The 26,336-nt window shown below is 37.0% G+C and overlaps 1 protein-coding gene across 1 annotated transcript in view; it reads left to right on the top strand.

The window, feature by feature from the left end:
• The window catches only part of Mer (ezrin/radixin/moesin family protein merlin), a 35,580-nt gene that overhangs the window by 8,223 nt on the left and 1,021 nt on the right, over positions 1 to 26,336 (top strand). The window contains exons 6-11 of the mRNA XM_069844884.1: positions 4,424 to 4,530; positions 7,683 to 7,812; positions 11,042 to 11,173; positions 15,011 to 15,211; positions 21,688 to 21,854; positions 22,932 to 23,091. Coding sequence (XP_069700985.1) covers positions 4,424 to 4,530; positions 7,683 to 7,812; positions 11,042 to 11,173; positions 15,011 to 15,211; positions 21,688 to 21,854; positions 22,932 to 23,091 — 897 coding nt within the window. The remainder of the gene's footprint in view (positions 1 to 4,423; positions 4,531 to 7,682; positions 7,813 to 11,041; positions 11,174 to 15,010; positions 15,212 to 21,687; positions 21,855 to 22,931; positions 23,092 to 26,336) is intronic.

Below are 26,336 nucleotides of genomic sequence, written 5' to 3'. Positions count from 1 at the left end.
ATACCCAATAAAAAAAAAAAGCAAAGAGCTCACATTAGCAGATATACTGTTCCTACATTGTCAATTTCAGAACCCCTGTTTCGTACAAAATATACACATCTTCATCTCAAACAGCAGAAATAACTAAAATGCTCTCTCAATTAATATCACTCAATAAAAGAATTGTATTCCAATGGATACCATCCCATTGTGGAATCCTGGGAAACGAGAATGCGGATGCTTTAGCAAAGAAGGGCAGCACTGCTACTTACAGACCTGTTACTAAATCTGCGTATTACTCTATGAAGAGATTTATTAAATCTACATACTTAGACTTCAACAAACAAAATTTGATAACTCAATCCCAAGGGAAAAAATGGAACTCTCTGCATCATAATCCACAGTTAATTCCTGATTTACCACGAAAATCGTCTGTAGCTGCATTTAGATTGGCAACAGGCCATGATTGTTTGGCCAAACACCTGCATAGAATTGGAATATATCAGTCCCCTAACTGCCCATTGTGCAACTCAAACCAAGAAATGTATTCGGAACACCTCAAAATCTGTGCTTCAGTGGCTGACCATGATAATATCTTTGAAAAATATTGGAGTGCAAGAGATCAAATGACTTTATTGTCAAACACCTGGCATTAGAAAACAACAACATTTAATTTTTTAACCTTATTTATTAGATTTTATTCAATGAATACTACCACCTATCAGAATTTGGAGTTTTTTTTAAATGGAAATCACATTGAGCATCTCCCATGATGTTGATGAACAAGTACCCGTATCTCGGAAGGTATTAATTTCAGGACCCTGTTTATTAGAATTTATTTTCTTGCTTTAATGAACACTACTGCCTCTCAAAAATATTGAATACTTTTTTTACTACTCTTTATCCATTCTGTATTAGTCATGTCAGTACTACATAATTCTAGCCATATTTCTTCTCTCTTTGCTTGTAGCTATCTTAGCAAATGCAGGTAAGCTTCAGTTGTTGGAAGTAACAGGTGTTTGTGTATGCCTTCTGTAGCAAATACTTCTCTCAGTAGTAGGTATGCCATTTGTGAGGGGATATATTTAGATAGGCCCATTGCTCTTTTAAAAAGTGTAGTCTTGACCCTCTCTATATACATGAAATTCCTTTTTGTTAGGTAGTTCCTAATAATTTGTAATCCATATGCCCAGATTGCCATGATATTCAGATTAAAAAGGTTTACAGCAGTCATTAGTGATATCTGGGTGATATTCTTTATTTTATACAAAGCTATTACAGCTGATGCTGCTTTCTTTAATATGGTATGTGAAGGTGCATCTATTTGTTTCTCAAGTTAGATACCTGTGAAATAGGTTTCCTGTAGGAAATTCTTTCTTTGGTGTCCTGTCTTCCTTCATTTTTAAATGTCATCTTACTGTTTTTGTTTTGTTCAAGAGCAATTCCCATAAAAAATTCATGCTGTGGTGTCCTGTCTTCCTTCATTTTTAAATGTCATCTTACTGTTTTTGTTTTGTTCAGGAACAATTCCCATAAAAAATTCATGCTGTGGTGTCCTGTCTTCCTTCATTTTTAAATGTCATCTTACTGTTTTTGTTTTGTTCAGGAACAATTCCCATAAAAAATTCTTGCTGTGGTGTCCCGTCTTCCTTCATTTTTAAATGTCATCTTACTGTTTTTGTTTTGTTCAAGAGCAATTCCCATAAAAAATTCATACTGTGGTGTCCTGTCTTCCTTCATTTTTAAATGTCATCTTACTGTTTTTGTTTTGTTCAGGAACAATTCCCATAAAAAATTCTTGCTGTGGTGTCCCGTCTTCCTTCATTTTTAAATGTCATCTTACTGTTTTTGTTTTGTTCAAGAGCAATTCCCATGAAAAATTCATGCTGTGGTGTCCTGTCTTCCTTCATTTTTAAATGTCATCTTACTGTTTTTGTTTTGTTCAGGAACAATTCCCATAAAAAAATCTTGCTGTGGTGTCCCGTCTTCCTTCATTTTTAAATGTCATCTTACTGTTTTTGTTTTGTTCAAGATCAATTCCCATAAAAAATTCATGCTGTGGTGTCCTGTCTTCCTTCATTTTTAAATGTCATCTTACTGTTTTTGTTTTGTTCAAGAGCAATTCCCATAAAAAATTCATGCTGTGTGTCTTCCTTCATTTTTAAATGTCGTCTTACTGTTTTTGTTTTGTTCAAGAGCAATTCCCATAAAAAATTCATGCTGTGGTGTCCTGTCTTCCTTCATTTTTAAATGTCATCTTACTGTTTTTGTTTTGTTCAGGAACAATTTCCATAAAAAATTCTTGCTGTGGTGTCCCGTCTTCCTTCATTTTTAAATGTCATCTTACTGTTTTTGTTTTGTTCAAGAGCAATTCCCATAAAAAATTCTTGCTGTGGTGTCCCGTCTTCCTTCATTTTTAAATGTCATCTTACGGTTTTTGTTTTGTTCAAGAGCAATTCCCATGAAAAATTCATGCTGTGGTGTCCTGTCTTCCTTCATTTTTAAATGTCATCTTACTGTTTTTGTTTTGTTCAGGAACAATTCCCATAAAAAATTCTTGCTGTGGTGTCCCGTCTTCCTTCATTTTTAAATGTCATCATACTGTTTTTGTTTTGTTCAAGAGCAATTCCCATAAAAAATTCTTGCTCTGGTGTCCGTCTTCCTTCATTTTTAAATGTCATCTTACTGTTTTTGTTTTGTTCAGGAACAATTCCCATAAAATATTCTTGCTGTGGTGTCCTGTCTTCCTTCATTTTTAAATGTCATCTTACTGTTTTTGTTTTGTTCAGGAACAATTCCCATAGAAAATTCTTCCTTTTGTGTCCGTCTTCCTTCATTTTTAAATGTCATCTTACTGTTTTTGTTTTGTTCAAGAGCAATTCCCATAAAAAATTCTTACTGTGGTGTCCGTCTTCCTTCATTTTTAAATGTCATCTTACTGTTTTTGTTTTGTTCAGGAACAATTCCCATAAAAAATTCTTGCTGTGGTGTCCTGTCTTCCTTCATTTTTAAATGTCATCTTACTGTTTTTGTTTTGTTCAGGAGCAATTCCCATAAAAAATTCTTACTGTGGTGTCCCGTCTTCCTTCATTTTTAAATGTCATCATTACTTCTTTTTGTTTTGTTCAGAAGCAATTCATTCTTATCATCAGCTCATTCCATTACGCGGTTGAATGCTATAATATGAAGGCTGTCTATTGATTGGATACTAATATCTGATAATACGTTTTCTATTTAAATGGCTTTAGGGGTGTCTGACGTGACAGTTATGAATAACAACAGACTGAATAGTCACCAGCCACCTTTTGAATGTGTAGAATTAAAGATACAAAGTTACTGAGTTTTACAATATAGCACAACTAACAAATTTTGGGTGATATAATATTTTATTGTGAAGTTACGCTTAACGGAATTTGTATTCCATTCCGCACAAATTTAAAAAAGGGAACAGAAAAGTGTATTGAAAGTGAAGTACCCCATTTTTTTTTTGAGCAAGTCATGCACATTGATATATTAGCAAATACTTTACTATAATAATACCAGACAGCTGTATACTAGCAGCATTGACATGAGTGCGAAAAATCGCGGACCTGACATCTAGCGCAGAGGGATGGAATTACGTCCACATATACAAATATTAACATAGCGAGATTCGGACTATTGTTTAAAACGTGAGTTACTAATGTGGAATTATATATGAAACACTTAAGAAATTTGAATAATATTTAATGTAAAATTATTATCTGATATCAAAGCTGCATGTTATGAGAAATATTGCATACTTCATATTACTTTCCGTAATTAATTGTTACATATTTTTTCTTTGGTTTACCGAGACAAAATCAATCTGATGTTAGGAATGAATTTATAATAATGTTTTATATACGCATTGCTGACAACTGCAAAGATAAAATTGATAGTAATCTGATGCTTGTAACAATTAGTAAAGGCATGTGGACAACAATATAACTTAATTTGATAAAACCTTAAAATCCAATACATTTTAACTTCTATTTATTTATTAGGTCTAAATAAAAAAAACTAATTTGTATTTTTCTATCAACACAAAGACGAAGGAATTAGGCCTACTAAAGAATGTTGTTGACTCGTGTTTTATGAACTATCGGAAATCGAAAGTACGATTTGGAGCAATTTGTAATGCTGCAATTGTCACATAAACAGCACATATACACCCTGACATTTTAACACTAGTACTAATTCATAAAACTATTAACAAATTAACTAGCCCAGCAACAATATACATTGCAGTTGATTACAGCTTGTTTTGCGAGTATCTCCATCCCGGCAGGTAGGTAGCAGCACCAGCGTCGTTCGCACGTAAAACTGCTAGCTGTCCGGTATTATTATAGTAAAGTATTTGGTTACAGTACAGAAGAGTAATATAACACATGGTGATTAGTGTGTATACACTGTTGTGTTACAGATTTTGGACTTATGCATTGGTAACCACGACCTTTTCATGAGAAGACGCAAGCCAGACTCCATGGAGGTTCAGCAGATGAAAGCGCAGGCCAAGGAAGAGAAGTCGAGGTGAGAACAAGATAATATATATATTTTAAAATGAGATTTTTATACGTTGAATAGCCATTTAAACAGGGTTGCCAGATGTCCTAGATTTCCCAGGATTGTTCTGGATTTTCATGGTTTATCATGTGTCCTGAATTGAGTTATATTTCTCCTGGAATGTGAAAAAGACGAATACAATTTTTTTCTTTATTTCTATAAAATTATTTTTAAAATTCCTTATTCATTTTTTTCAAGACCCTGTCCAACTTATGGTCAACATCGTCGTCAATGCCACCTGGTGCTTCCTACTCAGTATCTTTATTCTTTACTCCCTTTGGAAGTTGACTTATTATTGATAGTATTTAAATATTGTATCATACATTTTTTCTGTATAGGTCAGGCTGTAATATGACATTAGTTTTTCGGTCTTTATCAATAATTCAAAGGAAATTTCATAATCTAGCAAAAATGTAACAAGATTAAAAGTTTAGGTTCTATATAACTACTTGAAATACATAAAACGAATTTATCTTTTGAAGAGGTGGAGAAGTTCAAATATCTTGGAGCAACAGTAACAAATATAAATGATACACAGGAGGAAATTAAACACAGAATAAATGTGGGAAATGCCTGTTATTATTCGGTTGAGAAGCTTTTATCATCCAGTCTGTTGTCAAAAAATCTGAAAGTTAGAATTTATAAAACAGTTATATTACCGGTTGTTCTTTATGGTTGTGAAACTTGGACTCTCACTTTGAGAGAGGAATGTAGGTTAAGGGTGTTTGAGAATAAGGTGCTTAGGAAAATATTTAGGACTAAGAGGGATGACGTTACAGGAGAATGGAGAAAGTTACACAACACAGAACTGCACGCATTGTATTCTTCACCTGACATAATTAGGAACATTAAATCAATCCAGACGTTTGAGATGGGCAGGGCATGTAGCACTTATGGGCGAATCCAGAAATGCATATAGAGTGTTAGTTGGGAGGCCGGAGGGAAAAAGGCCTTTAGGGAGGCCGAGACGTAGATGGGAAGATAATATTAAAATGGATTTGAGGGAGGTGGGATATGATGATAGAGACTGGATTAATCTTGCTCAGGATAGGGACCAGTGGCGGGCTTATGTGAGGGCGGCAATGATCCTCCGGGTTCCTTAAAAGCCAGTAAGTAAGTATTATAAGTTGAATTAATTCAAATGTGTAGGCTAGTCACGTTAAGATATGCAGTAACACCAGCTGTCCAAGAGCCCTGACGAGAGAATCTGGCAACCCTGTATTTAAATACGTAACTCCTGACTTTTAATATGAAACTATTTATTTTCTAAAATTAAATCTCGTTTTTCCTATACAGATTATTATTATCATAATACACTGCTCTCTTAAATTAGCTGAGCATATTGGGAATTAATTCAGTATGGTAGTTTTCCAAAATACGCCATGAAATGTTTCATATAAAATCATTTTTTCTCGAAAAGGAAGCAAAAACGAGTAAAATTGCATTACGCCTTTTTTGTTGTTGTTGTTGTTTTCTAATGCCAGGCGTTTGACAACAAAGTCATTTGACCTCTTGCACTCCAATATTTTTCAAAGATATTATCATGGTCAGCCACTGAAGCACAGATTTTGAGGTGTTCCGAATCCATTTCTTGGTTTGAGTACGCCTTTTTTTTTTTGTTTGAAATATCTCAAAGAATAACCCCCTGAAATTGATATTACTTATGGTTGATTCTGTACCGGGTGAATAATGGGCACTGTAAGTCTAATTATATGGATCTGTATTGGGTCTGACTTTCAGACAGCCAAGCCAAGTCACCCTCACGTAAGCTCACTACTGGACCCTATTCTGAATGCATTATATTCATTTACATCTTCACTTACAGCCCCCCAGTTACCTTCTGATCTTATCTTCCCATTTCTGTTTCGCTCTCCTGAACTGCCTTTCGCGTCTGGCCGCGAAACCAGGTGGCCCGGGTTCGAATCCCGATCAGGGCAAGTTACCTGGTTGAGGTTTTTTTCCAGGGTTTTCCCTCAACCCAATACGAGCAAATGCTGAGTAACTTTCGGTGCTGGACCCCGGACTCATTTCACCGGCATTATCACCTTCATTTCATTCAGACGCTAAATAACGTAGATGTTGATACAGTGTCGTAAAATAACCGAGTAAAATAAAAAAAATAAAATAAAACTGCCTTTCCTTTGCAGTCGCTTGAGTACGCTATATTAATATTTTTCTTTGTCTCATTCATCTGGCTTTTAGTCATAATTATGCTTTTAAATGATTTTGAATATGTTGTTGTTGTTTTCTAATGCCAGGCATTTGACAATAAAGTCATTTGACCTCTTGCACTCCAATATTTTTCAAAGATATTATCATGGCCAGCCACTGAAGCACAGATTTTGAGGTGTTCAGAATACATTTCTGTGAAAATGGCAAGTTGTAGCCGATTTAAGTGAACACCATATTTTAACGTTTTGGTGGCTACTTCATTCACACACAACCCCCAGAATGTCTGGAGGACCACACCTGCTGCTGGTCGAGGGTCCATTGGACCTAGCTGGGAGATCTTGTTGATCACCAGCTTTCCCTCCTTAAGCCACTGGAGGACGATTTTAGTGCCATAGCAGGTCAGCACTAGGAACAGAAAAGTAGAAAGGGGAGGAAGGAAAGGGAAATGAACCCCTAGGCCTCGAATGCTCTAATGCCGTCAGGGTCGAAGAAAGTAAGAGTTCAGTCAGAGGACTGGATAGGAAGGGTAAAGAGGGAATTAGGTATTGAATAGAGGAAAATTATACCAGATTCAGTCATTAACTCATCAAGCTGACCAGTGCTAATTGATGAGTAGCCCCTCCCTTTAGTTCAGTTTGTAAAATTGTGCTTACTAACAGCTGCACCACGGGAAGGTAGGGATGGGACATTGGGTATTTGTCCAGGTTGGTTCCTTAAAGCCTTCAATGGGAAGGATTAATGGTTCTCCCCCCTGTATCCGACAGATACCCTTTTGCAGCCATGATTTTAATAATTACATTATTGTAAATTTCATATGATTTTAAATATGAAATTTACAACAATGTAATTTTTATCTATTCTCAGTTCACTTTTTTTCCACTTAGATTCATACCTATATTTTCTTGAGTGGTTTATATTAATATATTTTAATTTCAATCATGTGTAAGACGTCAGATTGAGCGGAACAAGTTGGCAAGAGAAAAGCAGCTACGGGAGACTGCGGAGCGGGAGAAGGCAGCCATGGAGCAGAGACTGATGCAGTATCAGGAGGAGATCCGATTGGCCAACGAAGCTCTGGTGAGTAGACTGGGCAGCATTTTGGAAAGTGTAGGTATTCTAGTTTGTCTAAGAATGGATTAATACCTGTCTTCTCCTTTTGATTTTAGCTTAGCCATAAATGAAACTGTCCACACCTGTGGAGTAACGGTCAGCGTGTCTGGCCGCGAAACCAGTTGGCTCGGGTTCGAATCCCGGTCAGGGCAAGTTACCTGGTTGAGGCTTTTTCCGGGTTTTCCCTCAACCCAATACGAGGAAATGCTGGGTAACTTTCGGTGCTGGACCCCGGACTCATTTCACCGGCATTATCACCTTCATTTCATTCAGACACTAAATAACCTGGATGTTGATACAGCGTCGTAAAATAACCCAATAAAATAAATAAATAAATGAAACCACTCCATAAGGTAAATTTTTACTGTTTTGATACATATAGAAATACAGAGGACTTGAAAATGATATTTCCGATTTAAGTAATTTATTGTGCAAAATCTACTGAATGTATCTTGTGAGATGTTTGCTTTGGAAAGTAAACTCACTCTGCATTGGTTACACTGTCGTCCGCCAGGATAGGACAGCCAAAGAAACTGAGTGAGTTTTCCTTTCTGTCAATACTAGTTGCATTATGTTCAACTTTATTAACACCCTATTTACTCGCATAATATCTCCACTCTCCTTTTTCCAAAAATTCAGTGGCAAAAATCGAGGAGAAGAGAGAGATTACAAAATATCGAGAAGAATCTGGTCATAATATGGAACAATTCATCTACTAATCAAATTAGTGTTTAATACTAAATAACTACAAATACAGTCGATCTGGTTGGCAAGTTGCTATAGCGCTGGCCTTCTATGCCCAAGGTTGCGGGTTCGATCCCGGGCCAAGTTGATGGCATATAAGTATGCTTAAATGCGACAGGCTCATGTCAGTAGATTTACTGGCATGTAAAAGAACTCCTGCGGGACAAAATTCCGGCACATTCGGCGACGCTGATATAATCTCTGCAGTTGCGAGCATCATTAAATAAAACATAACATTTAACTACAAATACATGTATATGTTTGGGGCAGAAGAAGATATGAAATGATAGACAAAATTAAAATATATGGATAATATGCGGAGACAAAGAGGAAGGCAGAAAATAGGAAAGATTAGCAGTTAATTACTGACATGAGCCTGTCGCATTTAAGCACACTTAAATGCCATCGACCTGGGCTGGGATCGAACCTGGAACCTCGAGCACAGAAGGCCAGTGCTATACTGACTGCGCTACCCAGGCCGACAATGCAATATTATGCAGCCATCCCTAAACATACATACATACATACATATTTGTTCTGCCCAAGGGCAGGTCTTTCACTGCAAACCCAGCTTTCTCCAATCTTTCCTATTTTCTGCCTTCCTCTTAGTCTCCGCATATGATCCACATATCTTAATGTCGTCTATCATCTGATATCTTCATCTGACCTGAACACTCATTATGCCATATTTGCAGTTTTTCTTGGGAAGGGTAAATGCAGTAGCGTCCCGTTGCTTTTCACACACCACTCTCTTTTTTGCATCTTAAAAGATCCCAGGGGACCTCAGCTTTGAGGTGAGGAGAGTGGATTTGACTAATTAGGCTCTCCGGACTTCACCGAAATTCACCGCAAGAGTTAAATATCAGTTCTATCAGGGTTTTTGACCTGATCAGAGACTGGGAAATCTCAATTAGTCTTTGTCCACCGTCTTCCCTATAATGATGAAAATTTAAAACACAACCAAGTAGTAAGAAATAAGCATGCACTTTCTAGAATAATTCTTTGGTCGGCGGGAAAAGGCACTTAGGTCAAAAAATAATAATTTTTCAGGAGAGACTTTCTTTTTAATTTATTTTTAACTGAATATAAGTATAATAATGAAATTCATGTATGTTAAAGTAAGACCTTTTTCAATTTAGAATACAGGAAAATTTATTTAAAAAATTAGAAAATAGTTATTTATGGTACTTGTGAGGTAAGTGCATCTTTATTGCACGTGTGGAAAGATTTAAGCACGAGGCGTCAGCCTCGTGCTTAAATTACATGAGTGCAATAAAGATCACGCTCACAAGTACCATACGTAATTTTATCCATGACCATAACGAAAAATTATGTTTTATAAAAGAAAATATGTTGAAAATAAGTCCTCATGTAATCACATACCATGGCATGGATTTTAGAATCAATATGTGTACTAGGTAGGTCAGGATGTAGGAGGCCATGATTAGTAAAGAATGGTATCTAAGGCGTTGGATAAATAACAAATTATAATTAATTATATAATTTTAATATATATTTTTTCACTTTAAACGTGTATTTTCGTCTTTTTGAAGTTTCAGGGATTATTTAGAAGTGTTCACGGAACTAATGTGATTAAAATAATTTCACATTTTACTTCTGTAAACTTAAGAGGAATATTAAAACTTAATTAATCATCGTGTCTGATTAGCTCATTTGGCTAACGCGTGTTGTTTTAAAATCCTATAAACCCAACTTCGTATGTTCAAGTCTCCTCGCATCCCAAAAGGTAAATTATTACGAAATTTAAAAAAGATGCATATTAGATATGGATGTAATGTACAAATTACGACGTAGCAGATAGAGAAAAGAGAAGGAGATTGAGTGTATGTATATTTAAGAAATGGTAATAAAGAAGTAGAGGTAGTGACATCTAGTAACTAATATATTAACTTCTTGAGTAATAGTTGAATGGAAAAGTATACGTGTGTGCCCGGGTACTAGGAAAATACTAATGAACTGTGAGATAAAGTTCAAACTGTGAGGTAAAGTCTTTATCTCACTAGTGAAATAAAGTAATGTTGAATAAAAGTCTACTTTACAAACGCAAAAGTATTTAGTAAAGGCATGTTTTTCGTTATGGTCATGGATAAAAAATATTAAGACTTATGTGATTAGGTACAACAGAAAAATCCTTTTCCCGCCGACCAAAGAATTGATCATACCAAATTTTGTGGTGCATATGGACTAGCTATAAGGTGACATGATGGAAGTGAAATCTCTGATGATATTCGTGTTTTCGTGACATTTGTGGATTTTGTTTCTAGTATAGACAGTGTAGAGATATGCACATGGGATAAAATAAGGTATTTCTTAAACTACTGCAAAAGAATTCTTGAACTTCATACAAGATGCATAGAGCCATATATCTGACTTTATTTAAAAGCTGCCTCTGGATTTAGATGACATAACCAAGTTATGAAATTGTTTGCAGAGACGATCGGAGGAAACAGCTGATCTGCTGGCAGAGAAATCTCGAGTAGCAGAGGAGGAAGCCATGTTGTTGAGCCAGAAGGCTGCTGAGGCAGAGCAGGAAATAACGCGGCTCAGGCTAGGGGCCATGAAGGTAACAGTCCAACACTGTCTCTGATGTTTTCTGTAGTTGTTCCCATCTTGCTTTCCAGTACATCCGCTAATATGTTTTCACGGGATATCAGCCGAGTTAGGATTTTGGAATGCTCCAAGCTTTCGACTGCTATCTCTGCAGCCATCTTCAGGGAAGTGATGTCCAAACAGAAAGTCGAAGGTTATATAGATGTTAGGCTGTCTCAGGTGAAACGGGATTGGTTGGCGGATCGGTCAGTCCGGGGCCGGGAATTGTCATTCCTCATAAGCTCCACCCCTCCCGGGATTCCTGTGTGAAGTTAAGCGGGCGGCGAGCCCTGTTCCGCCGGTTGGAATCGGTTGCCGTCCTCGGTCCGTGATCTTCGTGACCTTGATTGTAAGGGGGCCTAAGCTGGTCCAAGGCCGGTGTCCATGCCTGACTGAGCTGTAGTCCACTGTCCCTGTTAAAGTTGTTTTTCTCCAGCTTAATCTCTATGGCCTCCTTGATTGTACGTTCCCAGTAGTGGCTTGATATGTTAATGACCTTGGTGTGGTCAAATAGTACACTGTGTCCACCATGAACCTGACACATTTCATTTGGCTGCCAAAAATCAATGAATGGAAATAACTTGGTAACATGCATTGCAATATGTAGAGAAACTGTGGAAATTTCGTTGGCTATTTTTAAAAACCTGCGCGAGAGGTTGTACATGGCGCTGTGGTAGCTTAAGTCAAAATGGCGACAGCGCAAGAGCGAGCACAAGCGATCTGGTGGTATGCTGAAACAAATTCGGTGATTCAAGTGCAACGCAACTTTCGGCGCGTGTTCCAGAAGGACCCACCAACACGGAACACCATTAAGACATGGAAACAGCAACGGGAAGTGTGGTGAAATTGCATGGTGGCAGTAATGTGCGCGTATCAGAGGAGCGTGTAGCAGCAGTGAGACAGGCGTATGAACGAAGTCCACGCAAGTGAAATTAAATGTGTGGTGTGGATTGATGCACAATTTGATCATCGGCCCCTTTTTCTTTGCAGAACAAACAGTTACACGCAATACCTACCTCGACATGTTGGATCAATTTGTTGTGCCTCAGTTAATGCATTTGTAGCTGAACGTCATCTTTCAACAGGACGGCGCCCCACCACATTGGAGCCTGATCGTTCGAGAATTTCTCGACACACAATTTCCCGGTCGCTGGATTGGGCGTGATGGACCGCAAGTTGGCCACCTCGATCACCGGATATTACCCCTCTAGACTTTTTCTTGTGGGGATATGTCAAGAACAAAGTGTATACAGGCCACAAAATTCGTGATCTTCAACAGCTACGCGGCCGCATAAGAGATGCCATCAATTCCGTTACGGCCGAGATGCTTCAGAAGACCTAGCAGGAAATTGAATTCAGGCTAGATGTTCTTTGTGCAACGAGAGGATCTCATGTTGAGGTGTACTGATTTTTTTAATAAAACTTGGTGAGTTGCTCTTGATATTGCATACATTCTTTTCTTTTTGCACCAAGCAGTATGAATTATACAGCAATTTCAAATGTGTCAGGTTCATGGTGGACACCCTATATTTTATGCTCCTTTTCTATGCTGTGTTGCGCCACTGCAGATTTTTCCGGGTAATACAGCCTCAGGTTCCTCTTATGTTCTTTGATTCTGTCTTCTTTTGTGCGGCCAGTTTGCCCTATGTATACTTCGCCGCACTCACATGGAATCTTGTAAATCCCTGGTGTCCAGTACATGTTTCTTTTCTTTCCGTAATCTAATACAAATGCAATAAATCAGCACTGACAGTGTTGTCAGTATTTTTAAGAATTTAATTCTCACTTAAGAGGGAGACGGGTGAAAATTTGGTCATTTTCAGTCAAAAATCGCATTTTCGTTTTCTTGTGAAAAATGAATCAGCAATCTCTTATTCATATGTTGAGCAAAATTTTCAATGTTCTTCGGCACTCAAAAGCATAAAAATTACGCAATATATAAATGACTGCACCCTTGAATTTTAATTCCATGCAGATTTTACAAGCTGTTTTCTCACACTTTTTTTTTTTTCAGCACATTTCATCAGGTTCGAAGTATAAATACTATTACAAGTTTGATGCTAGGAACATGAAATTTTTACTGCCCATTCTATACACTATGGTTAACAAAATAGAGCATGGGTTTTATGATTAAATTAATGCTTTCTTAAATAAAAAAATGGAATATTTATAATGGCAATGGAAAATTTCAATTATTAGGTATGTAGTGGTTATAAAAATTTCTTTCCCCTTTTGTAGTAAAAATATAGGAAAATTAATGTGTGATGTTTTTCTAAATATGTCACTGATCTTGCAAAAAAAAAAAAAATGTCAGACATTTTACTAAAAAATGAGTGACACATTTAATTTTGAAATATGCAAATTTTTCAAAATATTTTTGCTAACTCAGAAACTAATTGACTCACAAAAAATGAAACTTCACCACATCATGATTATGTGTACAAAAATTCAAGGACGTAGCTTGAAAAAAAAAAATTCACTCATCACCCCCCTTAAGTTTCTCTGATTGAGGCACTGGCTGATTGTACCTCTATTATCAAGCAGTACATCTCACCTGACGATATGTGTCAGAGGAGGAACAATTGTTTGTATGCATCTGAAGTCTGATTAGTGTAATATGTAGCTTGTCAGTGATGTATGCAATGAAGTAGGAAAGGAACAGGCTACCCTAACCCCATTATCTCTTGGCCTAGTTGCCTCATAAGTGATGCCTTGTTGGTCTTCGGACAGTTGACTGAAGTACAACACCCCTTAACTGAAAAATGTATTCGAGTATCATATAGGCCTCTAATTAATGCCAAATTAAAAGGATTCAGAATGGAAATAGCCATTTCTTACGAGACAGAACAGAAAGGTTCCTGAAATTCACGAATCCAGTCCACTCTGGCCCATTTCGAGCCCTGCTTAGCACTGCTTCTTTCAGAAGCAAAATAAGTCTGAAACCACACTTTGTAGATTTGTGACATGTAAAGTAATCCTTTCCCTATATAATTTTTTGTCAAAATTTCTTGCTTTGGAGACAGGATTCTGCAATATTATGCAACTGCAGAGTTCTATTATGACCAAAGCAAGAAATATTTAATAGTACATTATGCAACGAGCCTATAATGGTATTAATTAAGACGTGAGTATGTTTATGAAACGAGCACAAGCGAGTTTCATAATTTTCATACGAGCATCTTAATTACCATTATAGGCAAGTTTCATACGACTTTTTATGCTCGACCATATTTCTAACTTGAAATTATTCATAAGTATTCATATTATTCTTATCTGACTGGGGAGCGGAACTGACCTTGTGCAATATCTCGTAAATTGTGCGATGTGCGCAGACGCGAAAGTATTGATTTTTTCCGAGAAACGAATGTCATTGACCTTGATATAATCTAGAGAGTAAAATAAACATTAACCTTGATATAACCTTGAAATTGGTTTAGACATTGAAAAACGAGACGAATTGAATTTATTTGAATATTATTTACAATTAACGCTAATTATTATAGTAACAGAACATAACCTTCTGCGACAGTATTGGATTTCCAGCCTCCGTGACATTTCACTAGTTGTCTTTCGATTGCATATCCGAGAATAATCGATACTTGTGCTTTCATATTGCTTTCTGATTGGCGGAACACCTGAACTTTAATGAATAGGTGTACTTTAATGAAGTCCATTAAAGGACTGCTACCAGGTGTATAATTACTACATTTCGGCATGGTCGAGCATAAAAAATACTGAGGGTGAGTACAATAAGGCAGTAGACTGCAGTGTTGCATAGCAAGATTGCCTTAAAAACTTGTTTGTTGCATAGACTGAGGAGGAGAAGGTACATCTGGAGCGTAAGACACGGGAAGCAGAGATGCTCACCGCTCGCCTCGTGGATGAGTCAGAGAGGAGGGCAGCAGAAGCAGACAGGCTCAAAGATGAGCTGCTCAAGGCAAGGTTAGCCGAGAAGCAGGCCAAGGAAAAGTTACTCGAGTTCCTATCACGCAACGCTTACAATAACATAACAGTAAGTACACCAGCCTGTGTGATGTCAGATAGCAGGTAGATTTATTTAATGGTTCTTTTAAATTCAGGAAGTATTCAGAGAAAACCTACCATTTTATCCACCATATCCTGCTCCTCCAGATTAAGGCCCGGTTGCAGAAACACAAATCAAATCAGTCCCTGACCGCCAATCAGTTGATGTCTGATTTATTTGATTATTCATTGCGTTGCACAAACGTGAATCTCCAATCAACTTGTCTCAATTTACTAATTGCTGATTTGAGGAAGAAATACATTTGACAACAGCACTATTTAGCAACCATAGCCAATTTGATGCTCTTTAAAAGTCGCGAAACGAATGCATAAAGTGGCGGTGACTGGGAAAACAAATGAATGTTCAAGTGAATGTTTTGCTGTTTTGTTGCTTTTTGTAGAAAGGAAACAGGCGGATTCTATTTGTATATAGACTACAATATAGTGAAACAAAAATAAACGTGAGGGGGCTTCTGTTGTGGGATTTGCTAGGGGAGTCGACAAGAAATTGGAATATGCATAGCCTCCATAACGCAAAATAATTCCATTTCCCATCTCTCTGTTTATAAATGGAGCTCGTAACCTACTCTTTAAAAATATTGTGTTGTCATGTGTAGAACCCTGCCAACGGGCTACAACATTCCAGAATTTCAATGATGGTGTAGACTACATATTGCCTGTATATTCACAGAATAGAAACCTTTTCTATTTCGATAAAGTTCGGCATCATTTCAACCAGGTGATTGGATGGGGATGTAAGCAGTCTATACAACCAATATTAGGCTGCTCTTGGAAATCCTGACATGGCTGAAAATTCTCTCTGGATTTCAAATCATTCCCTGTTTGAAGTTTGGGGATTTATGAGACCCTGCCATAACAAAGCAATTTCATACGTAACATTCCTAACTACTCGGCAAATAGTTGATTTGTGGACCCTAACAAGATAACCCAAGACCGCCTGAAAAATTCCAACAGCATAAAATCTCATCATTATTAGAACTTGGTTCATAGGAGAAAGTGGAAGGTTTCGATTTGTCTGTCTGCATATATTTGTTTCAATTTTTGAAAGTAACAAAACACATGAATCCTTACTTAACCTAAATCTTTGCTCAAATTCTCTGTCATTATACATAAAAACAATTCATGTCTATCACGGAAACGCCTTCTTCTTAATAATATTTTTTTCATTCTAAAATTTCTTCGTCAGAAGAATTCATTATGTCGAAAACAATATTGTTACGCTATAACTATTTACTATATACATTACAGTAACTGCATTATAAACAGAACAACATAAATATCCTACTTGATCGATGATCAGTGACTTAACCAGCAAAAATCTGTTGATCAGATCTGATGGAAGACTGATCTCCGATCAAACACTGATTGTTCTTTCTGCAACAGAAATAGAACTGATGGCCAATCAAACCCTCCTTGATTGCCAATCATGTTTTGATCAGTGTTTCTGCAACCGGGCCTAAAAGTCATTAAATAATGGAGTCCTTATTGGTCCTTAAAGATTACATGTATGCAGTTTCATACTTAGCTGTAGATCTGTTGCATTCAACATTTTGCAACTCATGACATGCTGAAAGAGTGCTAAAATCGTCAAGTTTCTATGAAGAGATTTTATAATTAAAAATATGCAGTGACATTATGCTCAAAATTTAAGTAGTTGAATTCCTTGTACAGTCAGCTCTGGATATAGTGAACATTTGGCTATAGTGAACCTAAATCATTGATCCCGACCCACATATACAGGGTGTCCGGGACAAAATTTACCTATAAGAAAGTTTAATAACTCGCCAAATAATTGATGGATGAAAATGCTGTTTGCGGAAATTGACAAAGGGACTTCCAAAGTTTCGAATGACCACTAATAAACTTCTATGTGTGCACCTCTTGTAGCACGACAGATGTCCAGGCAATATTCAAGTTCTTGCCATGTGTTTCGTAACATCTCTGGAGTGACAGTTGCACAAGCAGCGACAATTCTCCGACGCAGATCCTCCAAATCTGCCACTACAGTCTTGTACACAATGTCTTTTATGTATCCCCAAAAAAAGAAGTCCAGTGGGGTTAGGTCTGGGGATCTGGGAGGCCATGCTGTAGGTCCACCTCGACCAATCCATCGCTGAGGAAAGCATTCATTCAAGTGATCTGTAACATGTAATGTATAATGAGGCGGAGCTCCGTCTTGTTGGAAAACATATCCCTGTGGAATTTGAGGAATGACGTAATTTTGCAGCATATCAAGATACACATTTCCATTGATAGTGTTTTCCACAAAAAAGACGGTCCAATCACAGTTTCATGTGTAAGTCCGTCTTGTTGGAACCAATTGAATCTTGTATGCATGCAGACGTAACCTCTTGTGCAGAACATCGTGGATAGTTGACTTTGGAATAGCAAGTTCCCTGCTGGCATGGCGAACAGACTTACACGGGCTCCGTTGAAAAGCTTGCTGAATTCTGTCGACTTGCGCTTCTGTCACTTTCTTCCCGTGTGGTGTTTTCTCTACAAGAGAACCGGTCTCAAGAAGCTTTCTATGCCAAGTTGTTATTGTGTGCCTATCTGGTGGTTGCTTCTCAGGCCACTGTTGTCTAAATCTTCTCTCCACTATCTTCGGATACTTGAATTCGGCAAGCCAATAGCAGCATTGAACTTTTTGTTGCACTGTGAACGCCATTTTAATTACAGCTATGTCAACAACAATGACCAAATGTTGCCAACATCACACATAAAACTTAAAATGTCCCTCTTTCATTTGCCGCAAATTTCATTTTCCTATCTCCATTATTACGCGAGTTATTAAACTTTCTTATTGGTAAATTTTGTCCCAGACACAGTGTATTAAAAAAGTACATTAATATTTCTGTTTATAGTGAACCCTCGCTTCGGTTATAGTGAACCTTGTATCCTGACAAATTCTTATTTGAAGTCAGACCTTCTTCTATAAAATTGAAAGAACGGTTTGAGAACAACATTCTAAGTTTCTTACTCCTTTAGTTAAAGGAAAAACGTAGGATTAGTGATTCCTAGACAATGAGCTGTACTGTAAATCCAGGCAACGCGTGACGATCTTGCCTCACTCCACCGTCGAAGGGTTGACATTCTGTTCTCAGGCACACTACCCTACTGTTATTTCTAATCCTCCACAGTCAAAGGGTTGCCTTTTGTTCTCAGAAACATTTCCATTATGACTGATAGCATTGAAACAACGGAAAATGAAATTGTCTTCTCTTATTAAAAGGGGACGGACATTATGTCCAGAGCATAAATGAAGGTAAGATTTCGATGGCTTTCAAACTCCATCAACCCCCTCCCAGTTTCCATTAAGTGACCCGGGAAATTCCAAGGCTGAGTATGCAGTCACACCATAACAGCGTTTGTCATTTCTATTGATCTGCGTTCCAACAGTGAACGTACTGTATAAAAATGTCGAAGCGTAAAATGTTTTCTTTGGAAGATAAGGCAAATATTATAAATGACATTGAACGTGGTCTTTTGCAAGTGGACGTGGGTCGACAGCATAGTTTAAGTAAATCAACTGTGAGTAACAGTATACAGTATACAGTGTAATCCATTCCACAATTAATGAAACATTTTATTTTCTTGTTCACAATTTCATTCATTTCTGTCGTTTGAGGTTAGGGGAGAGACACTTCGGATATAGTGAATGAAATATGCAAGTCTGCACAGGTTCTTTATATCCGGAGTTGACTGTATTTGTGTTATTTTAAGAAATAGTGGAAAAAAATAAAAATATATGAAAAGGACAAAAATAATAAAATTATTGGCATGGAAAGAGATAATTTGCATTCCTTTAAGAGTCCAGGTCTCCACCACTGTGGAGTAATGAATAGCATATGTGACTTGAAACGAGCGAGTCTGGGTTCAAATCTTGGTTGAGATAACTTAGCCCATTAAGAGCAAGTGCTGGGTAACTTCCAACACTGGATCCTGGACTGATTTCGCTGCCATTATCACCTCATTTCACTCAGATGCTAAGTAACCATAGCAGTTGATAGAGGGTATTAAAATAAACCAATTAATAAAACAGTCCAGGTGGCGGATGAGATGCAGTTTTAATTTTGTAACATGAATTGTTTCTGGCAACAAAAGCAACTCAAATGTGAAACTCCGCTACAAGCCTATACAAATATCGTTGCTTCTTAGCTTGACTTTTAACACTGGCAGTGACTGGTAGAGGCTACCACTCAGCAGTGAAGTGTGACTCACACATTAAAGTGGTTTCTTATGTTCAGTTTTAAATTAGTTTGCTCACATAAGAACAGCCCATGAAATCCCATTAGGACAAGGGTCTCCTGTAACACCTGTTACAGCGCTAGCTCAATTACTCTCAATTGTCGAGCCAATCCAGTTGAGATTTTTGCCTGCTCTCCGTGCCTTCCTCTGTTAATTCTTTACTCTGGCCCGGTTTCTTCAACCTTTGTTAAATTATAACAGTGTGTTATTCCATTTTAACTGTAAACTTAACAGTTGAAGTATTTCTTCACCTACTGTTAGTACTAACAGGCTGTTAAAACCTATGTTAATTTAACTGCCCAATTTCATGCAGTTAAATCATTTAATTCTCTGTTAGCATAGTAGTATTCAATATGGCTGGTGCGTTAGATGCTGAATTTATATATCTTGATTATTTAGAAAATGATATCCATGAATACATAAACAGAGCGGATGATTTCTGTGATTTGACAGAACAGAAGTTCATACAAAGGTATAGGCTATTTTCTGCAAAGCCTCACTTTTCGCTTTCAACTTAGATCCGTTTGTTTGTTTATTCTCATTAATTGGTTTATACTGCGAAATAATTTCCAGCAGAAGGTTTCTTTCGAACGAAGAGAAATTAGTCCCAAGATTTCTTTTTGTTCCAGTGTTTTCCATTTCACAACAGCAATACCAATATGCCGCTGCACGCTATTGTGATACAGACGAGGAAAGAAGCAGAAATCAAACCTGAGAGAATAGAAAGACTTCTATCCTCTCTGAATCAAACAACGGAAACAAGCGAGAATCGCAATTGTCAGAGTTCAGAAAACAGAAGTGAGCCTATACTTGGTTATAGGTTATGGTTAAACTCTAGAATCTCTGGTCCTAACAGAGTTAACAAACAGAATGTTAAAATGTGAAATGTAAAGTCGAAGAAACTGTTATTCTTATTGGCTTTTCATGAAGAATTTACAATGCTTAAAGGCCGAATTCATAGTCAACACTTATCGTAAGGAAACACTTAAGCAGTTGCTTATAATAATTTCCAGTTCATAAATCCCACTGAAGTGAACACTTATTCAAATAAGGCAGCTTGTCAGCTTACTCAAGTGTTTCCTCATATGCATTGTAATCAGCTGATTCGGTATACAATGGATGATGATTATGATTTAATTTCATTTATTGAGTTCTGTAATTAAATGAAAATGAGTTTCGGCAAGCAAAAGATATATCAGAGATATGGAAAACTCTTTAGAGATGTATAATGACCAACAATTTAAGAGGAGATACCGTTTCGACAAGAACACTGTTGTGGATATTCTGGTGTCTCTCATTTCAATTCACAATACAACCATCAGGCTTACCGATTTCGCCACTGCTGAAAGTACTGGTTGCTTTGAGATTTTATGATACAGCAGCATTTCAGGTGGATTTAAGTGGCATTTTTTTTCGAAAAGTATTCACATCCCAACAAAGTGTAATTTGCATTTTTGTTTGTATTTTACCCAAAGAATAAGCTGTTAAAATTTGCGTAATTATATCATTTCCACTTTGTTTAGCATAAAAATAACTGAAAAATAAATGAAAATGAGTTACTTACAGGAATATTTTCGGAGTTTGCATTAAATTAAACTCAACTGCAATTTCGTTCCATGTCAATTTCTTCTTTTGGAGAGAACAATTATTATCAATTGTTTTTTTACTTTCGATGATATCTCCATATTTCATAACTAGTTATCTTAGCTCATTTCTTTCTTTTCTGTAAAATGCTTTCTGGACATCTTGTATAATTTTTAGCTTTATAATATTTACTTCTATATTTGTGTATGACAATAGTGCCGATTTCACAATTTGAAGGTGCTGGAAAACAATTGAATGTAGGAAAGCGCTCACGTCTAGCCATGTTGCCATATTTCTTTCGATGTCGAGGGAATGCTCAGGGCATATGAATGAGTAGCGTCTCTGCAATACGATCTGAAATAAGTGCTAAGGAAATGCTCATTACTTAAGCGTTTCCTCATTTTATAAGTGACGACTATGAATTCGACCCTAACAAAATTTTACTTAAATGATTATTTTGTATTCCTCATTCTTTCTTGTGTTCTTTTCGACTTCCCCAAAATTCTAGGGTTCATCACAGAACAAATTAATTTATATTATAGAATATTAAATTATTATAAATGCTATTAATTATAAATATTATTGAATAAATAGGTACTCCTTTCTTTACAGCCTGTGCCAAATCTCTACCCATCAGGACAAGTTCTTGCATCCGAACTGCAGGCTGACCTGCGCTCTCTACAGCTGGACTCTGAACCCCTGCCAGCTGACCTCACATCCTACGACCTCATAACTGATGGCGACATGGAGCAGTTGTCACTCGAGATAGAGAAAGAAAGGTATTTTTTTTGTACATTGAATCCTTATCCATTCTACTCTATTTTCTTAGGCTTCCATTGGATCAAGAAAATTCGAACAGGTCTTCATACATGCATAAGTGTGTGTTCTTACACACACACACACACACACACACACACACACACACACACACACACACACACACTCTCTCTCTCTCTCTCTCTCTCTCTCTCTGTTTGTTTGATCTCGTTAGAATTCTGCTCTCTTTTCTTTATGTGAGACTCAGTCTCATTTGTGTACAACTAATCTTACAGAATCTTATTCAGATGCTTGTAATGCCCCATTTTGATTATTGTGATTCCTTGCTAACTAATGTAAGTTCACTCTTAGCTGAGAGACTGCAATGTGTTCATAATGTGTGCATACGATTCATCTGCAATACTCGTAAATTTGACCATATAACACCTTCCCCCCAGTTACTTTCATGGGTGCGTCTGAAGGAACGAAGAACAATACATTCACTGTCTCTTCTGTTAGAATCATGCATACTTCTACTCCGAATTATCTGTTATCGCGCTTTCAATTTCTTACGAATCTTCGAAACCAACATCAACCACTTCTTTCTATCCCTCATCATAGAACGTCTTTATACTCATCTTCCTATGCTGTAGAAATACCTCGCCTCTGGAATTCGTTACCTAATGACGTCAGGGACTGCCGGACTTTATCACAATTCAAAATTAAATTGGAAAATTTTGTCTTAGTTAATGTTTTTTTTTAGGTATTGCTAGAAGTATTGATTTGTGTTTTTTTTTTCTTTTTTAAATTGCAAGTTTTTTGTTTATGTTAGTTAATTAGTTAGGATACAATTAACTATGATACTTAATCACTCATTTAAAGTTTGTGTGACTGCAACCTGTGTACATTTTTGTGTAGCTTTACTTTGTTTATAGTGTTTTTTTCTCTCTCTCTTTATTTCTTGTGTAGCTTTACTTTGTATATAGTGTATTTTTTTTCTGTTTATTTCTATTATTGTATTTGTATTCCTGATGTTGTGGAAGAGAAGGCCTGATTGCCTTAACTACACCAGAATAAATAAATAAATCTTGCTGTGGCAGAGTGGAGTACCTGGAGAAGAGCAAGCACCTGCAGGACCAGTTGCGCGAGCTGCGTTCTGAAATTGAAGTGCTCAAAGTGGGCGAGAAGCAAAGTGAACTGGATCAACTGCACGAAGAGCAAGTGCGTCTTGGCGAGACCAAGTACTCCACGTTGCGCAAGGTGAGTCCTGCCCTCTTGTGGTTGTTATTGATGGTGAAGTCACAGGTGGCGGAAGGTTAAGATCTATAAAAACAGTCTGCACTAATGGCAGTAGGGATGTCAGTCCTACGAGCTCACTGCCTTTACCTCAAAGAAAATATCCCTGGTACTTAATTTCTGTTAAGGAGTTAGATACAGCTTACAGCAGTAAAATTTTGTAAATATTCAACATTTTTTTCCTCCATTACTGTATCTTGTACGACAATGAAAATTAGTATGTGTAAAACACTGTCCTTCGGCTATATGAAAAAAATATGTTTACGATTTAAAAAAATTATTTACATTTACATTTTTTTTTTTTTTTTTTTTTTCAAAATTCAGTTCACTGTGCAATGATGAAGAATTTCCCACATAACTCAAAAACTATACAACATTATGTGATGAAATTTTTTGTGTGTATTTATGCATGTCATAGCTACAATATGATGCAAACTCACTTTACCTTTGATAGATTGTCTGATAAAAAATAAATTCATTGCCAAATATCAGTATTTGTTTCTAACACAAAATTTAAAAAATATTATTTATTAAGAAATGTTGAAAGAGCATGATATTGTAAACATGAGTTTCAGCAATAAAATAAAAGAGAGAGAGAACATGAAGAAGTTAACAAATTTATAAGTTATGAGGAAAACGTTTCATCACTGCACAGTAAACTGCCACCATTTTGAATTTTGAAAAAAAAAAATGTAAATAATTTTTTTTAATCGTAAAAATATTTTTTCATATAGCAGAAAGACAGTGTTTTACACATACCAATTTTCATTATTGTACAAGATACAGTGATGGAGGAAAAAATGTTGAATATTTCAAAAAAATTTTACTGCTGTAAGCCGTACCTAACCCCTTAAAGGCTGAGTAAATCCTAGAGCAATACTGTGGCGGGAATATTAGATCACAGGAGAAAATCCAGAACCCCATCCATGTATCTTGATAAGACGTATTGTTGATATATCAACATTTGCTGTTTCTAATGCTTGTCATAACAATATTCTCGGCACAATATCATATGCTTTCTCCAAATCATAAAATATGAACAATAATTTCTAAAATTTGCTTGTACTGTGAAAATGCGACCCAATGTTGAACAGCCAACTGTCAATCTGCTTTGCTCCTCTTTTCCTCTTATACAGAGGGTGCCAAAAAAATGTATACACTCTTTAATAGCTCATAACTAACTCACTTTTTAACATTTTTTCAAGTGTGACTCCTTAAAATAATAGCTGAAGTCAGACTAAACTTTGAGGAAAGAAAATTCATTCTAAAGTGCTACTGGAAGACTGAGAACATAAGTGAAGTGCGAAGACGGTTTAGAATGGAGTTTCAACGAGATGCACCAACGCGACTCACAATTGCTCGTTTGCGAGATAAGCTTGAAGATGAAGGAACTGTTCAGAATATCCATAAGAACAATTCCAAAAGACCACGAGATCCACCAGCCCCACAAGGAAAGAGAAGTCATCGAAACGTTTCAGCAATCTCCTAGCAAATCTGTTTGGCAAGCAGCTCGTGAGACAGGACTTTCAAAATCGAATGTCCATCGCATTTTGAAACGTGCTCAATGGAAAAGTTTGATTAGTCCACGCTCTCAATGAAGATTATCATGACCAAAGAATTGAATGTTGTGAGTGGTACCAAGCAAAATGTGCGCAGGACAATCAATTTCTGTACAAGATTGTTTGGAGTGATGAGGCCACGTTTAAGTTAAATGGCTCTAATAATCGTCACAATTGCACCTACTGGGCAGCTAACAATACTCATGTGACAGTGGAACACCCTGTGAACTTACCAGGAGTTACAGTGTAGTGTGGTTTGTCAGCATTTGGTTTAATTGGACCTTTCTTTTTTGATGTACTGTGACTGGTGCAATTTACCTCAACTTGCGAAAGAAATCCACCGTGCCATGCATCCAAGAGATGTTTAGGAATGAAGAATGGTACTTCCAGCAGGATGGAGCACCTCCCCACTACCACGCGACGTGAGGGCCTATCTTAACGGCCACTTGCAGAACAGATGGATAGGACGAAGAGGTAGTACCGAGTACTCCCCTTGCTTACCGGATTTGACTCCGATGGATTGTTTTCTGTGGGGACATATCAAGCACATGTTTATAGCACAAAACCAGTTACAATCGATGAGTTGAGAGCTTCCATTGAAAGAAGAATGTGCCCAAATATCAATTGAAATGTTTAGGAACATTTTGGATTCCATTGGTCAGCGTTATCAGCTGTGCCTGGACCACAATGGCCAACAATTTGAACACTTTCAATAAATGACTGGTTTCTACATTAATTAACATTATTTTTATGGCTGCAAAACGGCATTTGTCGAATACGGGGGGGAGAGCCATTAATCCTTCCCATTGAAGGCTTTAAGGAACCAACCTGGACAAATACCCAATGTCCCATCCCTACCTTCCCGTGGTGCAGCTGTTAGTAAGCATAATTTTACAAGCTGAACTAAAGGGAGGGGCTACTCATCAATTAGCACTGGTCAGCTTGATGAGTTAATGACTGAATTTGATATAATTTTCCTCTATTCAATACCTAATTCCCTCCTTACCCTTTCCTATCCAGTCCTCTGACTGAACTCTTACTTTCTTCGACCCCGACGGCATTAGAGCATTCGAGGCCTAGGGGTTCATTTCCCTTTCCTTCCTCCTCTTTCTACTTTTCTGTTCCTAATGCTGACCTGCTATGGCACTAAAATCGTCCTCCAGTGGCTTAAGGAGGGAAAGCTGGTGATCAACAAGATCTCCCAGCTAGGTCCAATGGACCCGTCGACCAACAGCAGGTGTGGTCCTCCAGACATTCTGGGGGTTGTGTGTGAATGAAGTAGCCACCAAAACATTAAAATATGGTGTTTACTTAAATCGGCTACAACTTGCCATTTTCACTCCAATGTGAAATGAGTACCATTAAGGTAAAACTATCCAGAGATAAAATAGTCCCCCAATCGGATCTCCGGGTGGGGACTACTTTAATGGTACAGAATCAACTTGTGCAACTCAAATCAAGAAATGGATTCAGAACATCTCAAAATCTGTGCGTCAGTGGCTAACCATGATAATATCTTTGAAAAATATTGGAGTGCAAGAGGTCAAATGACTTTATTGTCAAATGCCTGGCATTAGAAAACAACAACAACAACATTATTTTTATTTTTGAAACTTTTCTGTATCATAATAATTCTTAACGTTGTAATCA

Source organism: Periplaneta americana, chromosome 14 (genome assembly GCF_040183065.1).
Source record: "Periplaneta americana isolate PAMFEO1 chromosome 14, P.americana_PAMFEO1_priV1, whole genome shotgun sequence".
Classification (NCBI taxonomy): Eukaryota; Metazoa; Arthropoda; class Insecta; order Blattodea; family Blattidae; genus Periplaneta; species Periplaneta americana.
The sequence above is the reverse complement of the archived record's forward strand: the minus strand, read 5'-3'. Positions and strand labels throughout refer to the sequence as shown.